We start from the raw sequence: 23674 nt of genomic DNA on the forward strand, positions 1-23674 counted from the left end.
CGTATCCTTTGTAAGTCAATACAGTCGAAGATGGTCCCCTGGACAACGAGTACAACTCATCACAAACAGTGGTGTCACCTCTAAGACGTGTTTCCAACCAACTGCTAAAAGTCCTGATGTGTTCACATGTAATCCAGTCGTCACACTGCTCCGGGTGTTCGGAGCGCAGACTGTTCTTGTGTTCATCGACATACGGGTCACCAAGGTAGAGTTATGTAGAACTGTGTAGTGTGCTTGAGACCAAGAATATCCGTCCCTGCATATTATTGAGTCCCCCCCTCCAAGCGTGCCTTTTCCAGTCAGTCCCCCCTCATACCGCGATTTAGGGAGACCTATCTTCTTAAGGCCAGGAATGAAGTCAACACAAAACCCAATGACATCCGCTGTTTGATGGCCCATGGAGATTCTTCCTTTTGGCCTAGCGCGGTTACGGACATATTTCTTTAGGACTCCCATGAACCTCTCAAAGGGGAACATATTGTGTAGAAATACGGGCCCCAGAATGACAATCTCGTCGACTAGATGAACTAGGACGTGCGTCATGATATTGAAGAAGGATGGTGGGAACACCAGCTCGAAACTGACAAGACATTGCGCCACATCACTCCTTAGCCTTGGTATGATTTCTGGATCGATCACCTTCTGAGAGATTGCATTGAGGAATGCACATAGCTTCACAATGGCTAATTGGACGTTTTCCGGTAGAAGCCCCCTCAATGCAACCGGAAGCAGTTGCGTCATAATCACGTGGCAGTCATGAGACTTTAGGTTCTGGAACTTTTTCTCTGGCATATTTATTATTCCCTTTATATTCGACGAGAAGCCAGTCGGGACCTTCATACTGAGCAGGCATTCAAAGAAGATTTCTTTCTCTTCTTTCGTAAGAGCGTAGCTGGCAGGACCTTCATACTGCTTCGGAGGCATGCCGTCTTTTTCGTGCAAACGTTGCAGGTCCTCCCGTGCCTCAGGTGTATCTTTTGTCTTCCCATACACGCCCAAGAAGCCTAGCAGGTTCACGCAAAGGTTCTTCGTCACGTGCATCACGTCGATTGAAGAGCGGACCTCTAGCTCTTTCCAGTAGGGTAGGTCCCAAAATATAGATTTCTTCTTCCACATGGGTGCGTGTCCCTCAGCGTCATTCGGAACAGCTAGTCCGCCGGGACCCTTTCCAAAGATTACGTGTAAATCATTGACCATAGCAAGTACGTGATCACCGGTACGCATGGCGGGCTTCTTCCGGTGATCTGCCTCGCCTTTGAAATTCTTGCCTTTCTTTCGACATTGATGGTTGGTCGGAAGAAATCGACGATGGCCCAGGTACACATTCTTCCTGCTTTTGTCCAGGTATATACTTTCAGTGTCATCTAAACAGTGCGTGCATGCGTGGTATCCCTTGTTTGTCTGTCCTGAAAGGTTACTGAGAGCGGGCCAATCGTTGATGGTTACAAACAGCAACGCGTGCAGGTTAAATTCCTCCTGTTTGTGCTCATCCCACGTACGTACACCGTTTCCATTCCACAGCTGTAAAAGTTCTTCAACTAATGGCCTTAGGTACACATCAATGTCGTTGCCGGGTTGCTTAGGGCCTTGGATGAAAACTGGCATCATAATGAACTTCCGCTTCATGCACATCCAAGGAGGAAGGTTATACATACATAGAGTCACGGGCCAGGTGCTGTGATTGCTGCTCTGCTCCCCGAAAGGATTAATGCCATCCGCGCTTAAACCAAACCATACGTTCCTTGGGTCACCTGCAAACTCAGCCCAGTACTTTCTCTCGATTTTTCTCCACTGCGACCCGTCAGCGGGTGCTCTCAACTTCCCGTCTTTCTTACGGTCCTCACTGTGCCATCGCATCAACTTGGCATGCTCTTCGTTTCTGAACAGACGTTTCAACCGTGGTATTATAGGAGCATACCACATCACCTTCGCAGGAACCCTCTTCCTGGGGGGGCTCGCCGTCAACATCACCAGGGTCATCTCGTCTGATCTTATACCGCAATGCACCGCATACCGGGCATGCATTCAGATCCTTGCACGCACCGCGGTAGAGGATGCAGTCATTAGGGCATGCATGTATCTTCTGCACCTCCAATCCTAGAGGGCATACGACCTTCTTTGCTGCGTATGTACTGTCGGGCAATTCGTTATCCTTTGGAAGCTTCTTCTTCAATATTTTCAATAGCTTCTCAAATCCTTTGTCAGGCACAGCATTCTCTGCCTTCCACTGCAGCAATTCCAGTACGGTACCGAGCTTTGTGTTGCCATCTTCGCAATTGGGGTACAACCCTTTTTTGTCATCCTCTAACATGCGATCGAACTTCAGCTTCTCCTTTTGACTTTCGCATTGCGTCCTTGCATCGACTATGACCCGGCGGAGATCATCATCATCGGGCACTGGTTCCTCTTGATCTTCAGCAGCTTCCCCCCTTGCAGCATCATTGGGCACATCGTCTGGTTCCTCTTGATCTTCAGCAGCTTCCCCCGTTGCAGCATCACCGTATTCAGGGGGCACATAGTTGTCATTGTCCTCTTCTTCTTCGCCGTCTTCCATCATAACCCCCATTTCTCCGTGCCTCGTCCAAACATTATAGTGTGGCATGAAACCCTTGTAAAGCAGGTGGGCGTGAAGGATTTTCCGGTCAGAGTAAGACTTCGTATTCCCACATATAGGGCATGGACAACACATAAAACCATTCTGCTTGTTTGCCTCAGCCACTTCGAGAAAATCATGCACGCCCTTAATGTACTCGGAGGTGTGTCTGTCACCGTACATCCATTGCCGGTTCATCTGCGTGCATTATATATAATTAAGTGTGTCAAAAACCATTACAGAACATCATGAATAGATAATTAAGTGACCAAATTAATAGAAGTTCATCATCACATTAGAACCAAAGTACATACATAGTTCTCATCTAACAACATATATATAGCTCTCCAGAGCATCTAATTAATTAAACCATACATTGAAACTATGTAAAACATTTCAATGCGAAAACAAATGCGATCATAATCGCAACCAAGGTAACAATTGATCCAACGGCATAATGATACCAAGCCTCGGTATGAATGGCATATTTTCTAATCTTTCTAATCTTCAAGCGCATTGCATCCATCTTGATCTTGTGATCATCGACGACATCCGCAACATGCAACTCCAATATCATCTTCTCCTCCTCAATTTTTTTTATTTTTTCCTTCAAGTAATTGTTTTCTTCTTCAACTAAATTTAACCTCTCGACAATAGGGTCGGTTAGAATTTCCGGTTCAACCACCTCCTAGATAAATAAAATCTATGTCACGCTGGTCGGTATATTTGTCATAAACAATAAATGAATCAAATAGTTATAAAAACATAATATATACCACATCCGAATCATAGACAGGACGAGGGCCGACGGGGGCGGCTACCAAAACCATCGCACTATGTAATAAGAAGGAATAAAATAGTAAGAAAATTAGACAAGTATCTATCTAAAGTAAGAATTTTTTTCTTTCAAAAAGAAGATAAGAACAAGAGGCTCACCACGGTGGTGCCGGCGACGGCGCGGGCGGTCGACGGCGGTGAAGACGGGAATGGGACGTGACGGGCCGCTAAACCTAGACAAATCTCGAAGAAAATGGAGCTTTGAGGTCGAGCTTCGAGAGGACAAAGCTTAACTAGTGTGGCTCGGGCATTTCATCGAACACCTCATGTGCATAGGAGGTGAGCTAGAGCACCACAAAGCCCTCCCCTCGCCGGCCAGAGAAAAACAAAGCACTGGAGTGCTCTGCTCGCGGGCGAGGGGTATATATAGGCACCTCATTGGTCCCGGTTCGTGGCATGAACCGGTACTAAATCCGGGCCTTCTGTCCCGGTTCATGCCAAGAATCTGGACCAATGGTTGTGGGCCAGGAGCGAGGACCATTAGTCCCGGTTCGTGGCTCGAACCGGGACAAATGGTTCCATACGAACCGGGACCAATGCCCACGAGGCCCCGGCCGGCCCCCTGGGCTCAGGAACCGGGACGAATACCCCCATGGGTCCCGGTTCGTGACTGAACAGGGGCTAATGTGAAAACTGCCCTGTGACCTAAGCCTTGTTTTCTACTAGTGGTTTGATAGCTGTACCACCGTCGCATCCCAAGCGAGAAGGATGCCTCCTCTAGTGCCCCTTGCCGGCAAGTAGAAGAAACTCCCAAATTTATTTCCAAGGCACTGTTTTACAAGTTCTACCGTTATGGTCTCCACTTTAGTCTCCTGGAAGCAAATGATGCTAGGGTTCGCCGAATTGATCACTTGGTAGATAGAATGCCTACGAGCTGGAGAGTTTAGTCCCTGAATGTTCCACGCTAGTAGTTTCAGTGGTTGTGTCACCATGGGAAAAATCCGCGTACCACCTTTCTCCGCAGGCATCAAAGGCCTGCCTCCACCCCATCCGGCAGCTCCATGAGGGGGGGTACTGATGGTTCCCACCCAAATAGTGCCAGGATCACAGCAATGTGCGAGTCCGAGAGGGGTTTCTTGAAGAGCTCGATGTATGCTTCCAGGGCTTGATCGCTGATGACTTCACCTTGATTGGCCAAGCAGAGTTTTGTGATGATCATTGACTCCTGCTTTGTGGCATGTGACCCTCTCCCTTTGGCTAGCCGCACGCTTCTTCTGGGGTTTGAGATGGGTGCACGCCGTTGTTTGGGTTTCCTGAATTGAGTTTGCGGCGTACGTGTCACCGGGCCAGGCAAAACCAGAGACGGTACGTGAGTAATTTCCGCACAGAAGTTGTCCACCTGCGTTTGCTGTTGCAGCCTGCCTGACGCCTCAGCCGAGAGGCTCACCACAAACATCCCTATGTCGTGCATGGGCGCGTCACCATCCTGCATGCGGTGTGGGCCCTCCGAGTCTAATCCCGAGAGGGAACTGAAATCTTCATCCAATCCGGCGTTATCGATTTGCACGGCATGTGGCGACAGGAGGGTGCAGTCTACCTGCCCCACGCTCTGGACTGGCCCCAGCTCCTCGGGGCGCACACTCGACAGTGTCAGGGGGTGGGGTTATCCGTGGGGTCGGCATCTGATCTCTCCACTCCGGCATCTGAACCCAGGGGCTGGCCTCCCTGTCCCAATTCCCGGCCAATCGCGTGGCTCAGCGCGGTTTGGACGGATCCAACTTGCAGCAAGCTGGCCGACAGCTGGAAGGGTGGGGAGGAGCGATTTGGGCGCGCTGAGGATTCAAACTGCGCCTGGGCGGCGCACCGGCGGAGTCGGCGCCAGCGAGGACCCCGCCGAAGTGGATCCCACCTCTTCCCCAGCGGGAGCATCATGTCCACCTTGACGGGCCCGCCCCGCCCCCAAGTCGTGCCCCCGCCCGGGCTGCTGGTCATCCTGCGGCGACAGCTACGGCGGCGAAGGGGGGGATGGCGGCGGCGGCGGGGGCGAACTCTGCACACAGATCAGATCATGATTGCTAGAAAATCGCAGCCATATTTCTTTGGCTTAAATAGACCGATTCGGTTAGATCATGGTTGCCAAGGGTTAGGCAAAAGAATCAACTTGTAACACAATAGGCCTGGGTCCCTGTCTAAGCTTCACCTCACGGTTAGCTCGGGCATGAAGACCTCTACAAGGATACGATACACGGCAGTAGGAGGCATCGTGTCCTTCCACTGCGTGAAGAAGTGGCGCATCCTCTCAGAATCCGTCGCCAACCACTCCAATGCCTGGACCGCCGGAACCACGGTGTCGTCGACCAGCTGCGCATACGGTGACGTGGTCGACCCGTCGTCCATCGTGTTCTTTAGCAGCACGAGCACGTTCAGCCGGATGGTGGGGATCCCACAGAGGCTGCCACCTTTGGAGCACCGGAGCAACTAGCGGCACCATGAGCATGCGCGCTGTGTTCATGAGGCAGTGCATCTGTTACACCTCGGGGAACTTATCCTTGAGCCTTGTGAACCTCGGGTGACCTGGTCTGGGAGTTAACAAGGCTCAAGGAGAAGTTCCCCGTGGTGTACCAGACATACTACATCACGCACACCGCGCACATGCTTGTGTCGCCTCTAGTTCGCTCAGTGCTCAAAAGGTGGCAGCCTCTGTGGGACCCCACCATCTGGCTGGACGTGTTCGTCCTCCTAAAGAACACACTAGACGACGGATCAGCCATGTTAGTGTACACGGAGCTGGTCGACGACACTGGGGTTTCGACGGTTCAGGCATTGGAATGGAAGGCCATGGACTCTGAGCGGATGCGCCACTTCCTCGCGTAGTGGAAGGACACGCGGCCTCCTTCCGTCGTGCAGCGCATCCTTGTGGAGGTCGTCGTGCCTGAGGTACCGCCTAATAGGAGTCCTAGGTGGACTGGGGAACCCTGGGGCTTCGTATCGCGTGCGTACAGTAGGTAGGTTGAGGTCTCCCCTAGCGAGGCTTCGATGGTGGCAGCTTCGACGGCTGGAATAATTGTCTCTTCATCCCAGCTCCATCTCGGCAACGCCCAGTGCGGTCTAGTCGAGGGATTCATGAGGTGGTCATTGTCAAGGTTTGCGACATGGGCTTGTGGAAGAGGTGGAAGAAGATTTGCGACACGAGGAGATATTTGCAATTTCTTTCATTGTCAAGGTTGTATGCTGGAAATGGATTAATGGATCTGAGTTTATTCTCGCAAAAAAGGAAGTACCTAGATGATCGATGATATTATCCTCCCCAATCGTACTAAACGGCCTTAATCTTGGTGTTACGCATGCGCTCAACATGTGCTTCGGGAAAGTGTAGAAGGCTCTACATTAGATTTATGTTTTAGGACATAAATCAATGAAATTGGCTATAGTCATCCCAGAAACTCACATAATATTTCAAACCACCTATAAATTAATTACGGGACCCTAACCCTAGATAGCTAGGGTAAACTCCCACCTCAAGGCTTAACTAGGGAGCCCATGGATTCGCCTTTCGTCTATCTTCCGCTCCGGCGGCCGATGGCGGGGATGGAATCCTGGTGCCTCCGATTAGTAGCTTAGGTTAGGGCTTTTAGCTCTCGCGGGTACCGACGCTTGGGCGGATGACAACGCTTATTCTCGGAGGTGTTGGAACTGGAGAGAGCTAGGTGCCTCGACACGTTGGACGAGCACTTGAAGCTTGGCACCCTACGACGGAGACTGCCATGATATCTAGAGTGCACGACGCATGTCAACACGCAAAAGTTTAGCAAGTACGGAGTACCAAGCAAACTGCATTGTTTTTGTTGTAAGCTTGCCTTGTATTTATACATGGGCGATACATAATTGCCAAGATTATATTTGGTTACAGAACCACACCATATCAATCTCTACAGATCAGATCGTGCAGGGCCACCCCAGCCCTAGACCCCACCCTCCAGGGCCCCATCCTGCAGGGCCACCCCAGCCCGGTCCTCCAGGCCCATGTGGATCCATCCTACCCTGAATTGCTCCCACTAAAATAAAATGAAAAAACAAGCTAAACTGATGCTGAATGGTAAACAACAGCTTCACAACTCAATCAGAAAGAACAAACCGAGACTTGGTGCAGCAGTTTGTGGTGAAGAAGAATTTATAGAGGTAGAGTGAGAACTGGTAGTTGTGCATGTACCTTCTGTTCAATGGCTCACCCACTGGTCTATCTTACTTCCATTTCAACTACTGTTCTCTGCGAACTATTGCAGCATTACATGGACATTTTGAGCACTAGAGATTGAGTTCTGAACCACTTTGTTTCATAGCAAAAATAGTATGTGGACATATGAATCTAGCAGACCCATCTAGCTGATTTTTCTGAAGCAACACCGAAATCCAACAACAAACAAATTGCAAATGTAAGGTGCAGGACCAGCGTACAGTTTTGTCCATTTATCTTCTGTTTGTTACAAAGAGACTTGCTTTTTAGGTCCCGGGGGTCGGTACCCCCGGTTATCCTATACATCCATGCAAAACACAGTAGCTAGAGATCTGTGCCATGTCCTGTCATAGTGTGTTGTTTAGCAAGCCTAGTGAACAGTAATGCGGCAGGGCGGTACCGGGGCTGATGGAAGGATTCATTCGGCTCTCTCTCTCTCTCCAGTCCACGCAGAGCAGCAGGTGGTAGATGTCGATACTGACCAATTGAGCTGACAAAGCTGGTTCGTGTATACACAAAACATCGCCCGTGACCCAGAGTTTGGAGGGAAACACTTCCTGAAATGCAATTTTAAATTGAAGAGAGAGCCTTACTTTTCCAGACAAGTGTGAAAGAGAGAACGCTTTTTTCTAATGCAGAGAGAACCTGCAAGTGTGCATGTAAGTGAGAGAAGGAGAGCATGTCAGGGGAGAGAGTTTTTTTGTGTTGTTGTATTTGTCAGATTTGACTAGTGAAGAGAAAACCTGTGAGAAAGAAAGCGTGAGAGGTGAGAGAGATTGTGCATGCATGTGAAACCATGAAAACGTGGCAGAGAAACATAGATTTTGAACAGCGACTTGGGACCACTGCATGCCTCGAGTCATGGTCCAATAACTTCCTCCTGCTAGCCTACTCCTGCCAAACCTAGTTACTCCTCCTCTAGTCTCCTTGACAAAAGCCTGCCTAATTACGCTGCTGCTGCTACAAATTGACAGAGGCTGGCACGAATCTTATTTTCACTGGATGACCGAGATAGGAGGGTGCCGGGACACCCGGGTGTCATCACACCTTTCCGTTGTTACAAATAGAAGCTTCTAAAAAGTTGAGAATATTTTCCTTACCTGAAGATATATAACAGAGTTGTAAATGTAAATCAGACAAACAGCTACTGGTGAACAGCTTCGTTCTCAATCAGGCGCAGAACAAGTCGGCCAGACAACTTTCACATGCAACCTAGAGGTGTTCAAAGAGTAGGCTGCAAACAGATCAAGCTTGGCATGTATACAGTTAAGCTTGATATACTATTCAGGATTTGACAATCTGACCAGCAAGAAAATGGCTGAATAATTGAGATAGCTGGCATAGGTTTTCATCCGTGCAGCAAGCTGACCTTGTCGAAGGCAGGCAGACGCCTCTGTGTGTGCCCCACAGCGACCTGCACACGCCCTCCACATCAGCACAGCTCCAGGACACATCAATTTTTCAGGGGGATTTACGGTTGATTGAAGCAAAAACTTTGGTATGCGGAAAAGCACAGCTCAATTTATTAAGGGCAGTTGTGCTACAAACATGACATGAAGCCTTTATCCAAAATGGTTAACAGCAAAATTGAAATAACAAGAGATGATATTTGCAAGCTGCGCAACAGAAAAATGTAATAAGATGTTCATAGATTTTCAGGTTGCGGTACCAGTCTTTTCTAGAAGAATACTACCACAACCATGTCTAACTGTCGCTATAGTGGTGAGCTTAGTTTCCACAAGTCCTACCTAACCATCTCCATCATTTCTCTGGATTATTAGCTCCTGGGCAAAGGGCCAGAATATGACATTGGAACCTAACCTAAATTCTCATTATTTATGAAAGAAATCAAGAAGATTTGGAATCATTTGTTAGAGTAAAACATGTCCAAATCCTGCAAGAAATCAATCTGTCCCAACCTATCATGACAGACACACGTAAAATGGCCCCAAGGCATTCAGCTCCCAGAAATGCATTATGATGCAATATGGAAGCATTGAATATAACCAGCTACAACAAATGGTACAAACAGGAAACAAACTAAAAAGAACGGACTATTAGGAAGACCCCTAGATAAATAGCAATTACTGAGAAGACCACAAGATAAATAGAATAAAGCAAGTACTCATCCAAGAAAACAAAGACATGAAGTGGATCAATTGAGAAGTACTCCCTCCGTCCGAAAAAGCTTGTCTCTCAAATGGATGTATTTAGCACCAAGTTAGTGCTAGTTTGAGGAACAAGCTTGGGACAAGTTTTTCCGGACGGAGGGAGTACTTCAAAAGCAGAGCAAAATGGTATGAAAACTAGCATATATTTTCACACAGCCACAAAAGCAGAGTCAAATACTCCAAAAATATGTCAAAAGCGAACTCATTTTAGCATCAAATGAAGCATTTAGTCACCTCATCCCGAAAGCGTATCGTAACACGCATATATTTGATGCAAGCACATAACAGTCACTTCTGATCATAACTTTTTATACATCAACACAAAAAGAAGAAATCAGCATGTTCATACTTGATCCAATTCATACATTGTAGCTCATGAGGATATGAAAACTAGGACTGAAATAATGATCTCCAGGATAGATACTACTAAGACAATGAGTATGCTTTTCAGTAGTATTTACATAGTAGCAAGGGGAACTCCCAAGATTCAATATCTTCACACAACTGCGTTTCCGCGGATACATAGTCTAGAAATTGTTCTCAAGTGCATTGTTTCTTGTGGTGGATATGACCCGCAGCTCCACAGGCTAGAAAGGAGGCGACGGACCGCCAGGGCCCGGGTGTCCGAACAGAGGACCGCAGCAATCTTGGAGCAGGCAGCAGCAGCACAGGAGGTAGAAGCTGCAGAAGAAGTGTTCGTCCAGAGTTTCAGATGTATCCGTGTACAACAAAAGAGATTCAGAGTTCAAAATTAAACTACTAGTTGGTGCCGAAAATATTATACTTGATCCCCGAACCACTAATCATCTACCGAGTGAATAGACTGATTTCTTAGAGATAGACTGATTTTTTAGAAGGGAAAACAGTTGACAATCTAACTGATTGAACTGATGACCTCCATTAGTAAGCTGAGAATTCAACTTACCAGGATCCGAAGAACCCACCGAACTCAGGCCCCCAGAAACCAGGGCCAGGGCCACCAGGAAACCCAGGCCCACCAGGTGGAACCGGACCCCACCCTCCTGGGCCCCACCCTGCAGGGCCTCCCCAACCCGGTCCTCCTCCAGGCCCATGCGGGTCCATCTCGCCAAGATAAACTTCTGAACCGGTAAGATAAAAAGAAGATAAACTGCTGCTGAATGGTAAACTACAGTTTCCCAACTCAATCAGAAGGAACCCAGACTTGATGCAGCAGTTGGGAGTGAAGAAGTATTTATAGAGTTAGGGTGAGAAGTGTAGTTGTGCATGTACCTGCCATTCAATAGCTCATCCACTCGTCTATCTTACTTTCATTTCAACTACTGTTCTCTGCATGCTTACTGTTGCAATATCACACAAACGTTTTGAGCTCTCAAGATTGAGTTCAATTCAAAACCACCTTTGTTTCATAGTATGATCCAATCAATGCATTATAGTAAATGTGAAGTACAACACCTGCACGGCAAAACTAAACGTCTGAATCTACTGGACCCATCTAGAAACAACAAAAACAAGCCATGTTCGGAACATTTGTATGGAAAGCATCTGCAACTTATATATGGAAAGTACAACTTATAAGTTCTTCACAACAACTGTCCAACAAATTTGTGTTTCGGTAGCAACACCCAAAAATCCAACAAGGAACAAATTACAAAAGGGTTACAAAGGGTGAACCATCGACGCTCAGGAGCATTACAAAAATTGATGAAACAGTACACTCATACCTTTTCTAAGTCTGGCTGCAGCATACATCAGTTCCATAGATCACCAGTAAGCAAATCCAATACCTGTTTCTTGCTTAGAACATAATTGCAAAAGTAGCAAAGCCCACAGGGAACAGAGGCACGGTATGTCTTCAAAGGTTCAATCGTAGAAGCAGAATTCTGTTCTCTGCATGCTTACTATTGCTTTCAACTACTGTTATCTGCAGAACCAAAGCCCACAGGGAACAGAATCGTTCATGTTACTTTCAACTACAGTTCTCTGCAAGCTTACTGTTGCCACATTACAAAGACATTTTGAGCTCTAGAGATTGAGTTCTAAACAACTTTGCTTCATAGAAAAAATAGTATGTAAACATCTGAATCTACCAGACTCATCTAGCTGACTTTTCTGCAGTAACAAAGAAATCCAACAAAGAATAAATGAAGAAAGTAACATATTACACTATTCTGCATCACCTGCATCATCGGTGTATCGTTTTGTTCACAAACACAAGCTATACTAAAAGGGTGAGCATATTTTCCTTACCTGAAGATATATATTGAAGTTGTAAACAAGAGGTAAAGCAGGAATGCACATATAATCAGACAAACAGCTACTGGTGAACGATGTCGCTCTCAATCAGGCACAGGACAAGTCTGGCAGGCAACTTTCACATTCAACTTAGAGTTGATCAAAGAGTAGGTTGCAGACAGACCAAGCTTGACATACTACTGTGGATTTGGAACTTGGATCGGCAAGAAAATAACCGAATAATTGAGATAGCCAGCATAGGTTTCCATCCGTGCAGCAAGGTGATCTCTTCGACGGCAGGCCGATGCCTACATGCCCGGGAGCGACCCACACACGCCTTCCACGTCAGCACAGTTCCAGGAGGCATAAACTTTAGGGGGCATTTATGGTTGACTCAAGCAAAAACTTTCAAGTACAGCTGAAGTTATTAAGAGCAATTGTGCTACAAGCATCACACGAAGCCTTTATCCAAAGTGGTTAACAGCTGAGTTGAAATAATGAGAGATAATAAATCATTCTTTAGGAAAACAGCCCTATCCCCTCGTTTCTCCGAATTGTTAGCTCTTGGGCAAAGGTCCAGAATATGACATTGGAACATAACCTAAAATCATTCTTTAGGAAAGAAATCAAGAAGATTTGGAATCATTTGTTAGAGTGAAAGATGTCCAAATCCTATAAGAGATAAAACTAAACTGTTACAGCCTATTATGACAGACACGTAAAATGGCCCCAGAACAGACCATCAGCTCCCACAAATTACATAAGCCAAGTTTGCTTTAGAGAGAGCAGCACACCATCTGCGCTCATATCCTAGTTACAAGTTACAACCAGTAGCACAGAGAGTCACAGTTCATAGTGGTAGATGCATGAAGAAAACAAAATTATAACAGGACACTTCTTTGAGAAATTGACTATTATGATGCAATATGGAAAATTCAATTTAACTAGCAGTTCCCCAAAGCATTCTAGAAGTCAGGTGCCGCTCGCAAGTCAGCAAAGAGAAAATCTGCCACTTCCCATTGTCAGCTACGGCAAAGGGTACAAACAGGAAACACACTAAAAACTGACTATTAAGAAGACCACTAGATCCATAGGTAAAACCAATTCTTCAGTCAAAGAAATAGTGATATGAGGCATAAAGATTGATAAATATCAAGTACTGTGAAGACATTAGATAAATAGAATATAGCAAGTACTCAACCCGAGAAAACAGAGACATGAGGCGGATCAAAATGGCTTGGTAATTTTAGCATCAACGCAAGCAGCAGTCACTTCTTGCATCCCGAAAGGATATCGAAACAAGCATAGATTTTATGTAACCACATAAGAGTCACTACTGATCATAACCTTTTATACATCAACACAAGAGAAAAAATCAGCATGCTCATACTTGATCCAACTCACAGACATTGCAGCTTATGAGGATACGAAAACTATGCCGTTAAGAAGCACCCGTCAAATGAGTGGTGAGGCGCCCACAGCATGACCTTCTAGTGTCGTGAACAAATCATGTGGAACAAGAGTTTGTTTGAACCGATGTTTACAGGCATATAAGTCTTGGAAGCTAGCAACCAGTTCGCCATCAGTGTCAACGTAAAACAGCCAGTGACCAAAACTCCAGTGACTGAAACTGACCAGCAAGAGCACGTCACCATCACCCGAAGCAGCGGTCAGACTCCAATTGCCATCACCATCAAGGCCTTCAAGCTCCCCCCTGAGTTTTGTGAGTTCGTCGAGCCGCAATTCAATCCGGTACTTTAAGTCCCAAACCTCACTTTGGTAGTCCTGCAGCACCCATATATCAACAATTTCCAAGGCCTGGTTACAGTTACAGATGCCAAGCATGTCATCCACCTTAAAGATAGATGAATTGGTGGAAACAAGTGGAGCACGCATCTGCCGAAACGACTCAGCTATGGTGTCGAATACTGTTACCACCAGTTTGCTTTCTTCTTCATACTCCAAATGGTCGCTTTCAGTCCGGTACTCCAGTGGGTACCAATGCAAGCTATCACGCAGCCGGACAGGTACATTGAAGAACGCCAACGCTAATTTGGTCTCTGAGCACCCGATGTACCTCGGTGCCTCGTTGGAGCCCAACCCAAAGACATAGAAGCCAATTTGATATTCAGACGAGTCCATGTAGTTCATCCGTTGCAGTAACAGACGGTACTCACCGGTAGGGCTGTGTGGGTACATCCCCAAGATGTCAAAACCTGACAGTGGCCTCAGGGAGGCATGCTGACTCGTGGCCGGGTTGCAGACGGAGAGGTAGGTGCGAAAGCCAACAATGTGGTCAAACTTGGAGAGGAGGAGGAGGCCATCGCAGGAGGCCTCCAGCATGAAGTCCTCGTCAAGCCGGGCGATGGTGTGGAGTTGGGCGTCAGCGGAGGCCCGGTGATCCAAGGCAAGGATGTTACGGTATCTGTCGCCGAAGACGATGGGGAGGGTTGGCTGGCGGGCGTGGTGGGCGAGGAGGAAGCGGCGGGCGGAGGTGGCGCAGCGCCAGGCGCGGCGGACTGCGCGGCAGCGGAGGAGGGATTTGGGGTCGAGGCGGATGAGGATCTCCCATACCACGATCTCATCTGGGAGCCCGTGGAGGAGAGGCGCCGCGGCCTCCTCCGCCATGGTCGCCGGCTGGTGGCGGCGGAGGTGGGAGTGGGAGTGGAGATAAAGCGTATAGAACCCTCTTTGGTCTGGGCTGTGGAATAGTAAGTAGCTCTCCTCTCACATGGGCTGGGCTTAGCCCACAAGCACATAGTGAAGACTTTACCCACATTTTGATTGCCTAAAAAACCCACATTTGATTGCATTAATTTTTCGAATTATATTTGGGTGTGATGTTTTCATGCCTAGCATCCTAGTTTAATAAAACTCAATGCCTTGTACTTTTAGGCCATGAGAGTAGTTTCGGCTAACATGGTTCGTACATAGAGGGAACATCATCACCACATGTCTCGTACATGATCAATTTTTTAAATGGAAATCCATAAGTATTCAAAAATCAAAGAAAAAACAAACAATGAGGGGAAACTAAGAGAGAGGACCAGAAGGCTCCGCCTCCACGTCAATCTGCTCGGGGCGACACGGGAGACGACAAAACCCTAGCCGCCGCCTCTCCCTTCCCTCATCCCTCGTCGTCGCCTGAGGAGGCCTTGACTTGTTTTTGTGTTATATATCTTCTGTGATGGGATTATTGTTAGCTATCTTAATTAGGACATGATATGTACCCGATCACCGTTTAGCTTTATGATATCTTGTGTGCAATGTGGTTCATAATTTCTGCTGTTGAGAATGCCGGTCCAACCTTTTTCCTACTTTTCCATATTTAGCCTTGCAACTGAATCTATGATTATATGACATGCCTAATTGTTTTCTATAAGCTTTGTAATTTTGCAACGCCCTTTTATAGGTAAGGAACATGTTTACATTTGCTTACTGGTTGTCTGTGAAACAACTGTATGCGGTAGCCGGTCTTAGAATATTCATATATTTTTGTAATGCTCCCTGGCCTCTACAATTTATCTGTTGCTGTTTGTAGGATAAAGGTGTTGATTACACTCTTAGATCATACTTCAACTTGAAATTAAATTGTGTAGAAAGATCACCGGCCGAAGAATCAGGAACTTAAATTTGTACTGTAATGCAAGACAATAGTAGGCAGGGAGCTTACAATAGTATCTGCATCTTGGAACATAGACCAGACTAACCACAACACGAACTTCGATGGTGGGTCAATGGCTGCTGACCATGGCGTGCAGATGGAAAAAGGTGCCCAAATAGCCGACATGAGGTCAATGCCCTGCCGGGTCAGGCTAAGCACCCGCAGGTCTTGTATTTGGTTGGTGTCCGCGAGGATGGGAGTGGGGCGACGCGGGTGCGAGTCGACCATCCGAGAAACCGTCGGGGCGGTGAGAGAGAGATAGGAAGTATAGTGTGAATGAGAGTAGACGGTGATGGTAGACAGGGGAGGAAATTGTCTCCTGCACTTCCCAACGCATGCAGGTGAGAGGTACGCATGGCTCTCGTGAACCTGGCTCGGCCTAGGAGTGCTTTAAGCTTCATGCAATGCAGAAAGTCCAACCAGCCAAAGCCTTACTTTTGCGCCGTGCGGGCCTGATTGGGCCTTCTGCCGACTACCAAACATGCCCCAATTTTTCCAATTGATTGATGCTAAAAAATAATTGCAATTGATTGTTGACGGAAAAGAAGTGTGCTCCATTCCCCCTCCCTCCTAGGTCACTTCCCCGCCGGCTTCCTCTGTTCTCCGTCGCTCTGGTTGATTCTTCTTGGTAACTAATTGATCTTCCTGTTCTTCATCTTCTTGATCGATTGTTGCAAATTTTTGTTCTTTTTCCTCACCCCGCAATGTGTTCCCCTTTTGCCAGCGAGGATTTGGGCACTAGATTGGATTTCGCAAATAAAAATCCGCCCGTGAGATCCGGAATCGAGCGAGCAGCAATGGCGGCCGCGCCCGCTCAAGTTCTTCCGCCGGCCAAGAGGTGGAAGAAGGACCCCAATTTCCTGGAAACCTCACCGGTCCATCCGGCCAATGCGGTGACCGCAGACTGGCCCTCGCTCCCGCCCGACATCGTCCGCCACATCGCCGACTCCTTCCTCGCCACCAACGACCTAGATTGGTACGTGGACCTGCGCGCCGTCTGCCACAACTGGCGCTCCGCCACCGACGACCCCAAGGACAGCACCTCGGACCCCCGGTTCCTGCTTCGCCGGTGGATTATCCTCGACGAGGTCTTCCAGAGTGACATGCGCCGCCTCTTGGTCAACACCGCCACTGGCCGGTTCCTCCACAAGGAGCTCCACGCGCTCCGCCACTACCACGTGGTCGCCACCACTCTCTGCGGCCTCTTCGTCCTGGCCGACAGGAGCCCTCCTCACGCCGCTCGTGTCTTCAACCCTCTCACCGGCGATATCATCCGTTTCGCGGTGCCCGTGCCGCCCGAGGTGCAGGTCACCGCCGCCGTCTGCTTTGACTTCTCTTCGCCCTTGCTCTCCTTGTTCTTCGACTCATGTTGCAAGATGCACATAGCCAGTCCTCACAGTTCTGACGCCCAAGTCTATGACTTTGACCCTTCAGTTTACAGTTTCTTTCGTAGGGCGGTCGGAGGTGGTTTGGTCGGCCGTTGGTGGGAATTTGCCGGAACAACTGACTTGGCTCTCAAGATCTGCAAAGTGGGGCAGTCGCTTGGCGTCAATCTGTCGAAGTTTTTTTCTGGTGCCCGGTGTTTACCAATGGAATTTGTTGGACAGATGCTGATCATCATCAAGGGACAACAATTCTTCCATGTCTTAAGATTCAAAACCGAGAGCGCCGAGCTTTTGCATGTGGAGACCATCTGCAACCATGCCATCTTCATTGGTCGTCATAGGTGCCTTGCTGTGGATGCTCACATGTTTCCATCCATAGAGGCAAACTGTATCTACTACACTGAACACCAGGGCTCGTCTGCCCACATCTGGAAGTACAACATCAAGGACCGAAAAGCAGACAGGATCTCAGAAGCTGTCGATTTTGTGAAGCAGGACAAGCAGTTTGTCCTGATCGGCGACCGTCCTTCCACGATCATCCAGCTTCTGTCGAGCTACACCATCAGCACCCGGGATTCTGAAATGGCTGGCGCCGTTAAACTTGATGATTGATCCTATGGTATGCATTGCTTAGAAAGGGTTGCTGTTTTCTAGGTTGTTTATTTTGGTTATGCCTTCAATTGTCCTAGGCAAGAATCTAGGTTGTATCTTCTGTGATGGAATTACTCTTAGCTATCTTATTAATTAGAACGTGATATGTACCCAATGCTACCCTTAGCTTGATGCTGTTATCTTTTGTGCAATGTGGTTCTTACTATCTGCAACAGATAATGTCAGCTCAACCTTTCCCCCCTTTTTCTATATTTAGCCCTGCAAGTGAATCTATGAACATATCACGTGCCTCATTGTTCTCCATAAGCTTTATAATTTGCAACAGCCTGTTCTCGGCAAGAAACATGTTTCACATTTGCTTACTGGTTGTCTGTGGAACGACTGTATGCTGCAACTATTTCCTTTTGTAGCTTGTTCATTGTTCGATTTCTGGGCATTGCCGCAGAATGGTAACAATTTGTAGCACAACTCATGTCGGGAACTTTGGATGTTCTTTCCAGCTTGACATGGTTGTTAAGAACTTAAGATGTGCTTTGCTTAGAAAAAAAAATTTGACACAATTTATTGTTGCTGTTTCTAGATGGATTTTGTAGATTCAGCTATTCACATAGTTTTGCCTGAAAGGTGTTTTATTTTAGCACACACAATATGTTGTTCGGAGGATACGGGTGTTGATTACACTAACATACCATGAAATTTAATTTTGTGCAATGCTCATCGGCGGGAGATTGCAGTCAAGAATCAGTAACTGAAATTTGTACCGTCAATGAAAGACAATAGTTGGCAGGGAGTTCAAAATAGTAGCTGCAACTTGGAACATATAAAAGACTGACCTATCTGCGAGAGTGATCCATGGAACGGCCGGTACAAGCACATCCTGTGAGGCCTGTGGTTCCTGGGTGACCCTGGTTCTTGGGGGGCCAAGTTTGGTGCCTTCTTTGGGTCCTGGTAAGTTGGATCTTCAGCTAACTAACAATTTTTTGAAATATTTGGGTCCAATTATGCCGAGATAGTAGCGACCATGCCTCTTGGCCTTGTGTCTTAAACTCTTGTCTAACTTCTTATTTAATGGATGAGGCAAGTCTTTTGTCTCCGTTTCAACAACAACAACAACAAAAACCACTTGGCATATTTGCTTTTGCAATTTGTTCTTCGTTGGATCTCCTGGCCGTTACTGAAGAATGGTCTAACAGAGTCTGCAGCACAGCTGTAGCTTGGAAACTTAAGATGCACTTTGCGCATAAAACTTCCAACACTGTACGCAATTGCTGTGTCTAAATGGGTTTTTCAGATTGAGATGTTTACGTAACTTTGCTGGACAGGCACTGTACGCGCACCCACACACGCACACGCTGGCGCTGGACGCTGTTCGCAGGACAGACGTGTTGATTAGATCAGATCAGCCATATGATGCATGGAATGATCTGACATGAGCATGATAGTGCAGGTCCAAGTGATCAGCCGACGGATATGGCGTTTAAATTGAATCTACTACCAAACCTTGTCCCTGTGATGCCAGGCAAGACGCAAGAGGTCTAGGCAGATAGTTCAGAATACTAGTAGCTGGAGCATAGACTGACTGACTGACCAGAATACCAGTGGGTGATCCATGGAAGATGGAACAGCAGGTGCAAGCACAACTAGTGGCTCTCTGCTCTCACCATGGGCCTATGAATTCTTCTTTAACCTCACTCCAACTGTTGATACGATTGTGAGACTTGTTCACTCTGTTTTCTAAAGAAGAAACAGTGCTTCAGTTGAGCTCTTGTGTAGCCGTAGTTCAACATTCAGCAGCAGCTGTTTCTCATGGTGACATCGATTCTAATGGGCCCGGAGGACCGGGTTGAGGACACCCTGCTGGATGGTGCCCTGGTGCGTGGGCTCCAGTGCCTTGAGGGCCTGGGTTCCCGGTTGGCCCTGGCTCTTGGGGGCCTGGGCTGGGCTTGATGACTTGCTCCGGTCCTGCTGAGTTGGGGCTTCAGCTGCGAACTAATGGAAGTTTAAACTTTCTATTTCCTCTGAAGTTTTCTTTTCATTTTGGTTCTGATTCTGTGAAACTCTGAGCTAGTGTTTCACCTGCAGCTTCTACCTCCTCTGCTGCTGTTGCTTGCTCCAAGATTGCTTGCTCTGCTGCTGTCCCCGTTGGTAGGAATTAGCCAGAACAACTGACATAGCTCTCAAGATCTGCGAAATGGGGCAGTCGCTTCGCGTCAATCTGTCAAAGATTTTTCAGGTGATCATACTGAGCTGGGACTTGCAAATGATGCCCTGTGTTTCCCAATGGAATTCGGTGGACAAATGTTGGTCGTCATCAAGGGACAAAACTTCTTCTGGGTTTTAAGATTCGAAGCCGAGAGCTTCATGCTTTTACATTTGAAGAGCATCGGCAACAATGCCATCTTCATTGGTCATCATAGGTGCCTTGCTGTGGACGATGATATGTTCCCATCAATCGAGGCAAAATGTATCTACTATACTGAACACCACGGTTTGTCTGCTCACTTATGGAAGTACAACATCAAGGACTGAAAATTAGAGAGGATCTCGGAAGCCGTCGATTTTGTGAAGCAGGACAAGCAGTATGTCCTGGTCAGCAACCGTCCTTTCATGATCATCCAGCTTCTCTCCAGCTACACCATCAACATCCGGGATTCTGAACTAGCCTTATAGCAGACCACATTAGGCGCTGATGAACTGGATGACATTTGAGCCTATCATATGTATTGCTAAGAAAGGTTTGTTGTTTTATTGGTTGTTACTTTGCTTATGCCTTAACTTGTTCTGGGCAGGACTCTAGGTGTTATCTTCTGCTATGGGATTACGGTTAGCTATCTTATTTAGGACATGATATGTACCGAATGCTCCACTGTTTAGCTTGATGCTATCTTGTGTGCACTGTGGTTCTTAATTTCCGCAGTAGAGAATGTCAGCTCAACCTCCCCCCCCCCCCCCCCCCCCCTTTTTCTATATTTAGCCCTGCAACTGAATCTATGATTATATGACGTGCCTCGTTGTACTATGGTTATTTTGCAACACCCTGTTCTAGGCAAGAAACAGGTTTTACATTTGCTTACCAGTTGTCAGTGGAACAACTGTATATATGTTGCAGCCGGACTTATAATGTTCATCTATTTCTTGTAGTGCTCCTTGGATTCTATGATTCACCCCTTGTACTCTTTCCTTTTGTGCTCATTGCTGCAGAATGGTATGACAAAAATTGCCGCACAACTGCTGTTGGGAACTTTGGCTGTGCTTTTCAGCTCACCATGGCTGCTAAGAAATTAAGATGTGCTTTGCTTATAAAAAGTATTCAGACACAATTTATAGTTGCTGTTTGTAGATGGATTTTGTAGATTCAGCTGTTGACATATTTTTATCTGAAAGGTGTTTTATTTTTGTCTGAAAGGAGTATACACTATACAGGTGTTGATTACACTAATATTAGATCATGCCATACCATGAAATTAAATTGTGTAGAATGATCATCGGCCAGAGATTGCAGTCAAGAATCAGTAACTCAAATTTGTACTACTGTTGATGTAAGGCAATAGTTGGCAGGGAGTTCAGAATAGTAGCTGCAACTTGGAACATAGTCCAGACTGACCACTTTGTGAGAGTGATCCATGGAATGGCCCTACTACTGGGGGGCTTGGTGACTTCTTCGGGTCCTGGTAAGTTTGGCCTTCAGCTAACTACTGAAGAATAAAACTCGGCAATGTTTGCCAGAGTGATCAATTTCAACTAACATCTCAAGCATACACTAGTTCTTCTGAGAAAGAAAACCATGCACTAGTCCTATAGGTTTCCTCCTCTGAACCTTCCTTTTTTATTTCTGAGGCTGATTCTCTGAGACTCTGAATGAATGCTTCCTCTGCAGCTTCTGAGCTACAACATCAATAATGGCCCGGATTCTCAACTGGCCTTTCGACAGATGTTATAAGGCTCCGTCAATACCTTCTTTCAACTATGGGGATAGTGATCTCGACGACTGACAAATGTTATAAGGTTTCCTGTTTCCTCTCTAGTATTCTGTTTTGTTGATTCGGCACTGCCTTGACTTCATTCCAGGCAAGAAATTGGTTGACGCTATATTAGGTCACATGGCTTATTCCGGACTTGACATCAGTTTTGCTTGATGCTCTGCTGATGACCAGCGAGAACATGTTTTAGATTCGCTCAACCGGTGGCCTGTGGAAATGTTGTATGTCATGGCCAGGGAGGGATCAGAACAGGGTGTGTGTTTCATCAATTTTTGGAATGCTTCCTTGTGTGTGCGCTTCAACCACTTGTCCTATTTGTTTTTTTAGTTTGTTCTCTGTGGATTTCTGGGCTGTTACTGAAGCATGGTTTAACACAGTTTGTAGCACACTTGGCCTTACATCTGTTTTACTTGTATACGTACAGAGGTACATTGTATGCTGTTGGGTGGACACACGGGTTTTTGTACTTGAAAGAAACATTTGGCATTCTACTAGGTTGACATGCTGGTTAAATCTACGTTCCCTATACTGGCACCATATGATTGTTACAAGACCTTGAACATACATAGAGCTCTACATGATCAAATTTAGCATTCAGTTGAAATTTTATCTACTGAAACAGAGCCATAAGCATTTCACAATCAACTCTTACAGTAGAACCCCACCCTCCATAATGTGATACTAAATGAAAAGCACCACAGTTTCTATTACAAGGCAGATGTGATTTTTTTCTTCTCTCGACAAAGCAAGTGGTTCTTATGACTGACAATGCGTATTTATCCGAACACAGAATCTCCAAAAGATAGTGGTAACAAAAAAATATTACAGAGATGTACCAAAATTGGAACTGATTCGACTCAAGGGAAAAAAAACCCCGAAATTATCCACTCCGTTAGGATTTTCAACTAGCGCACATGCTAGTTCAGTTGCCTAAGTGCACTAAGATAGAGTGTGACAATGATGGAAATGACCAGCTAAACGAACACAAACAAAAGACTAGTCCAAAGATAGGAAGCTTTGACATCTTTCAAATCCAGATCAATTTGTTTGGATTTGACATGAATCACTCGATCTATCTATCCACCTGTTGCTCCTGATGTCTCGTATTCCCATGTGTTCTCGCATCTAGCTATTATAATTCTATCCCACCCTTCCGTTGATGTGTCTATGTGACTACCACCTATTTGATGAAAAGCTAGTCCAAGCAACACATTTAAAATGATCATGGAGTTGAATGTTGGAGCTGTTCTGATAAAGATGAAGTGGTACATATGGGAAGAGAACAAGTAAAGCTTTGTGTTGTATATATAAGGAAAGCAATGTACACATATATAGAGGCTGGTGGTGTACTACTCTTTACTTTACTTATAGCTATTCTGCACATGTCATGCACGGTTTTCGCAACATACAACATGTCAGCATAAATTAAATTAGCCACCAACTAGATAAAAGAAAGAATGAATACAAGATTGCATAGACAATAGCTACCCCAAAATCAACCTCGTTGATGATCTTTGTTTCCCCAGATTGGCACTAAAGCGTGTCGTTGGGGGAACCAATGACGAGAAGAACATGGGCTAGTGTCTGAAAGATTCAACTTTGATATATGAAACCAGAAGAAAACTGCAAGACATGTACATCTGTTTTACTTACGTAAACATGTCACTATATGCTTAGGAGGGCGCATGTGTTTTCTAATTTAAGAAAAACATTTGGCATTCTATTACGTTGTCATGCTGGTTAAATCACGAGCTATGTAGTTCATTACAACTTCAGGAAAGTGGGCCTAGCCATATTTCATAACTGACATTCGCTATACTGACACCAAGCGATTGTTACAAGACCTTGAACATACATATAGTTGTACATTATCAAATGCAACATTCAGTAGAAATTTTATCCCATGAAACAGAGCTGAGCATTTCACAATCAACTCTTAGGGATAATTTGGCAGCCGAGGGAGCTAAAAGCAGGGTTCCTAATCCCTACGGGGAATTTTGGATGCCACTTAAAATCCACGGGAAGCCCTCCACCATTTGGTTGC

The 23674-nt window shown here is 46.3% G+C and overlaps 2 protein-coding genes across 3 annotated transcripts; one reads left to right on the forward strand and one right to left on the reverse strand.

The window, feature by feature from the left end:
• Positions 1 to 10098: 10098 nt before the first annotated feature.
• On the reverse strand, positions 10099 to 14660 carry LOC123080559 (uncharacterized). Its single transcript, XM_044503493.1, has 2 exons — positions 10701 to 14660; positions 10099 to 10456 (listed from the first exon to the last, which is right to left on the reverse strand). The coding sequence occupies exon 1, from the start codon at positions 14615 to 14617 to the stop codon at positions 13445 to 13447; it is 1173 nt and encodes a 390-aa protein (XP_044359428.1). The 5' UTR covers positions 14618 to 14660; the 3' UTR covers positions 10099 to 10456; positions 10701 to 13444.
• A 1442-nt stretch (positions 14661 to 16102) lies between these two features.
• LOC123080560 (uncharacterized) lies at positions 16103 to 22185 on the forward strand. Of its 2 annotated transcripts, XM_044503495.1 has the most exons (3): positions 16103 to 16281; positions 16378 to 17657; positions 18973 to 22185. In XM_044503495.1, the coding sequence occupies exon 2, from the start codon at positions 16451 to 16453 to the stop codon at positions 17648 to 17650; it is 1200 nt and encodes a 399-aa protein (XP_044359430.1). In that variant the 5' UTR covers positions 16103 to 16281; positions 16378 to 16450; the 3' UTR covers positions 17651 to 17657; positions 18973 to 22185. The 2 variants fall into 2 exon arrangements, with proteins under 2 accessions (XP_044359430.1, XP_044359429.1); XM_044503494.1 differs by lacking the exon at positions 18973 to 22185 and having other exon boundaries at positions 16378 to 17799.
• The last annotated feature ends 1489 nt before the right edge of the window (positions 22186 to 23674 follow it).

This window comes from Triticum aestivum, chromosome 3D, assembly GCF_018294505.1.
Source record: "Triticum aestivum cultivar Chinese Spring chromosome 3D, IWGSC CS RefSeq v2.1, whole genome shotgun sequence".
Classification (NCBI taxonomy): domain Eukaryota; kingdom Viridiplantae; phylum Streptophyta; class Magnoliopsida; order Poales; family Poaceae; genus Triticum; species Triticum aestivum.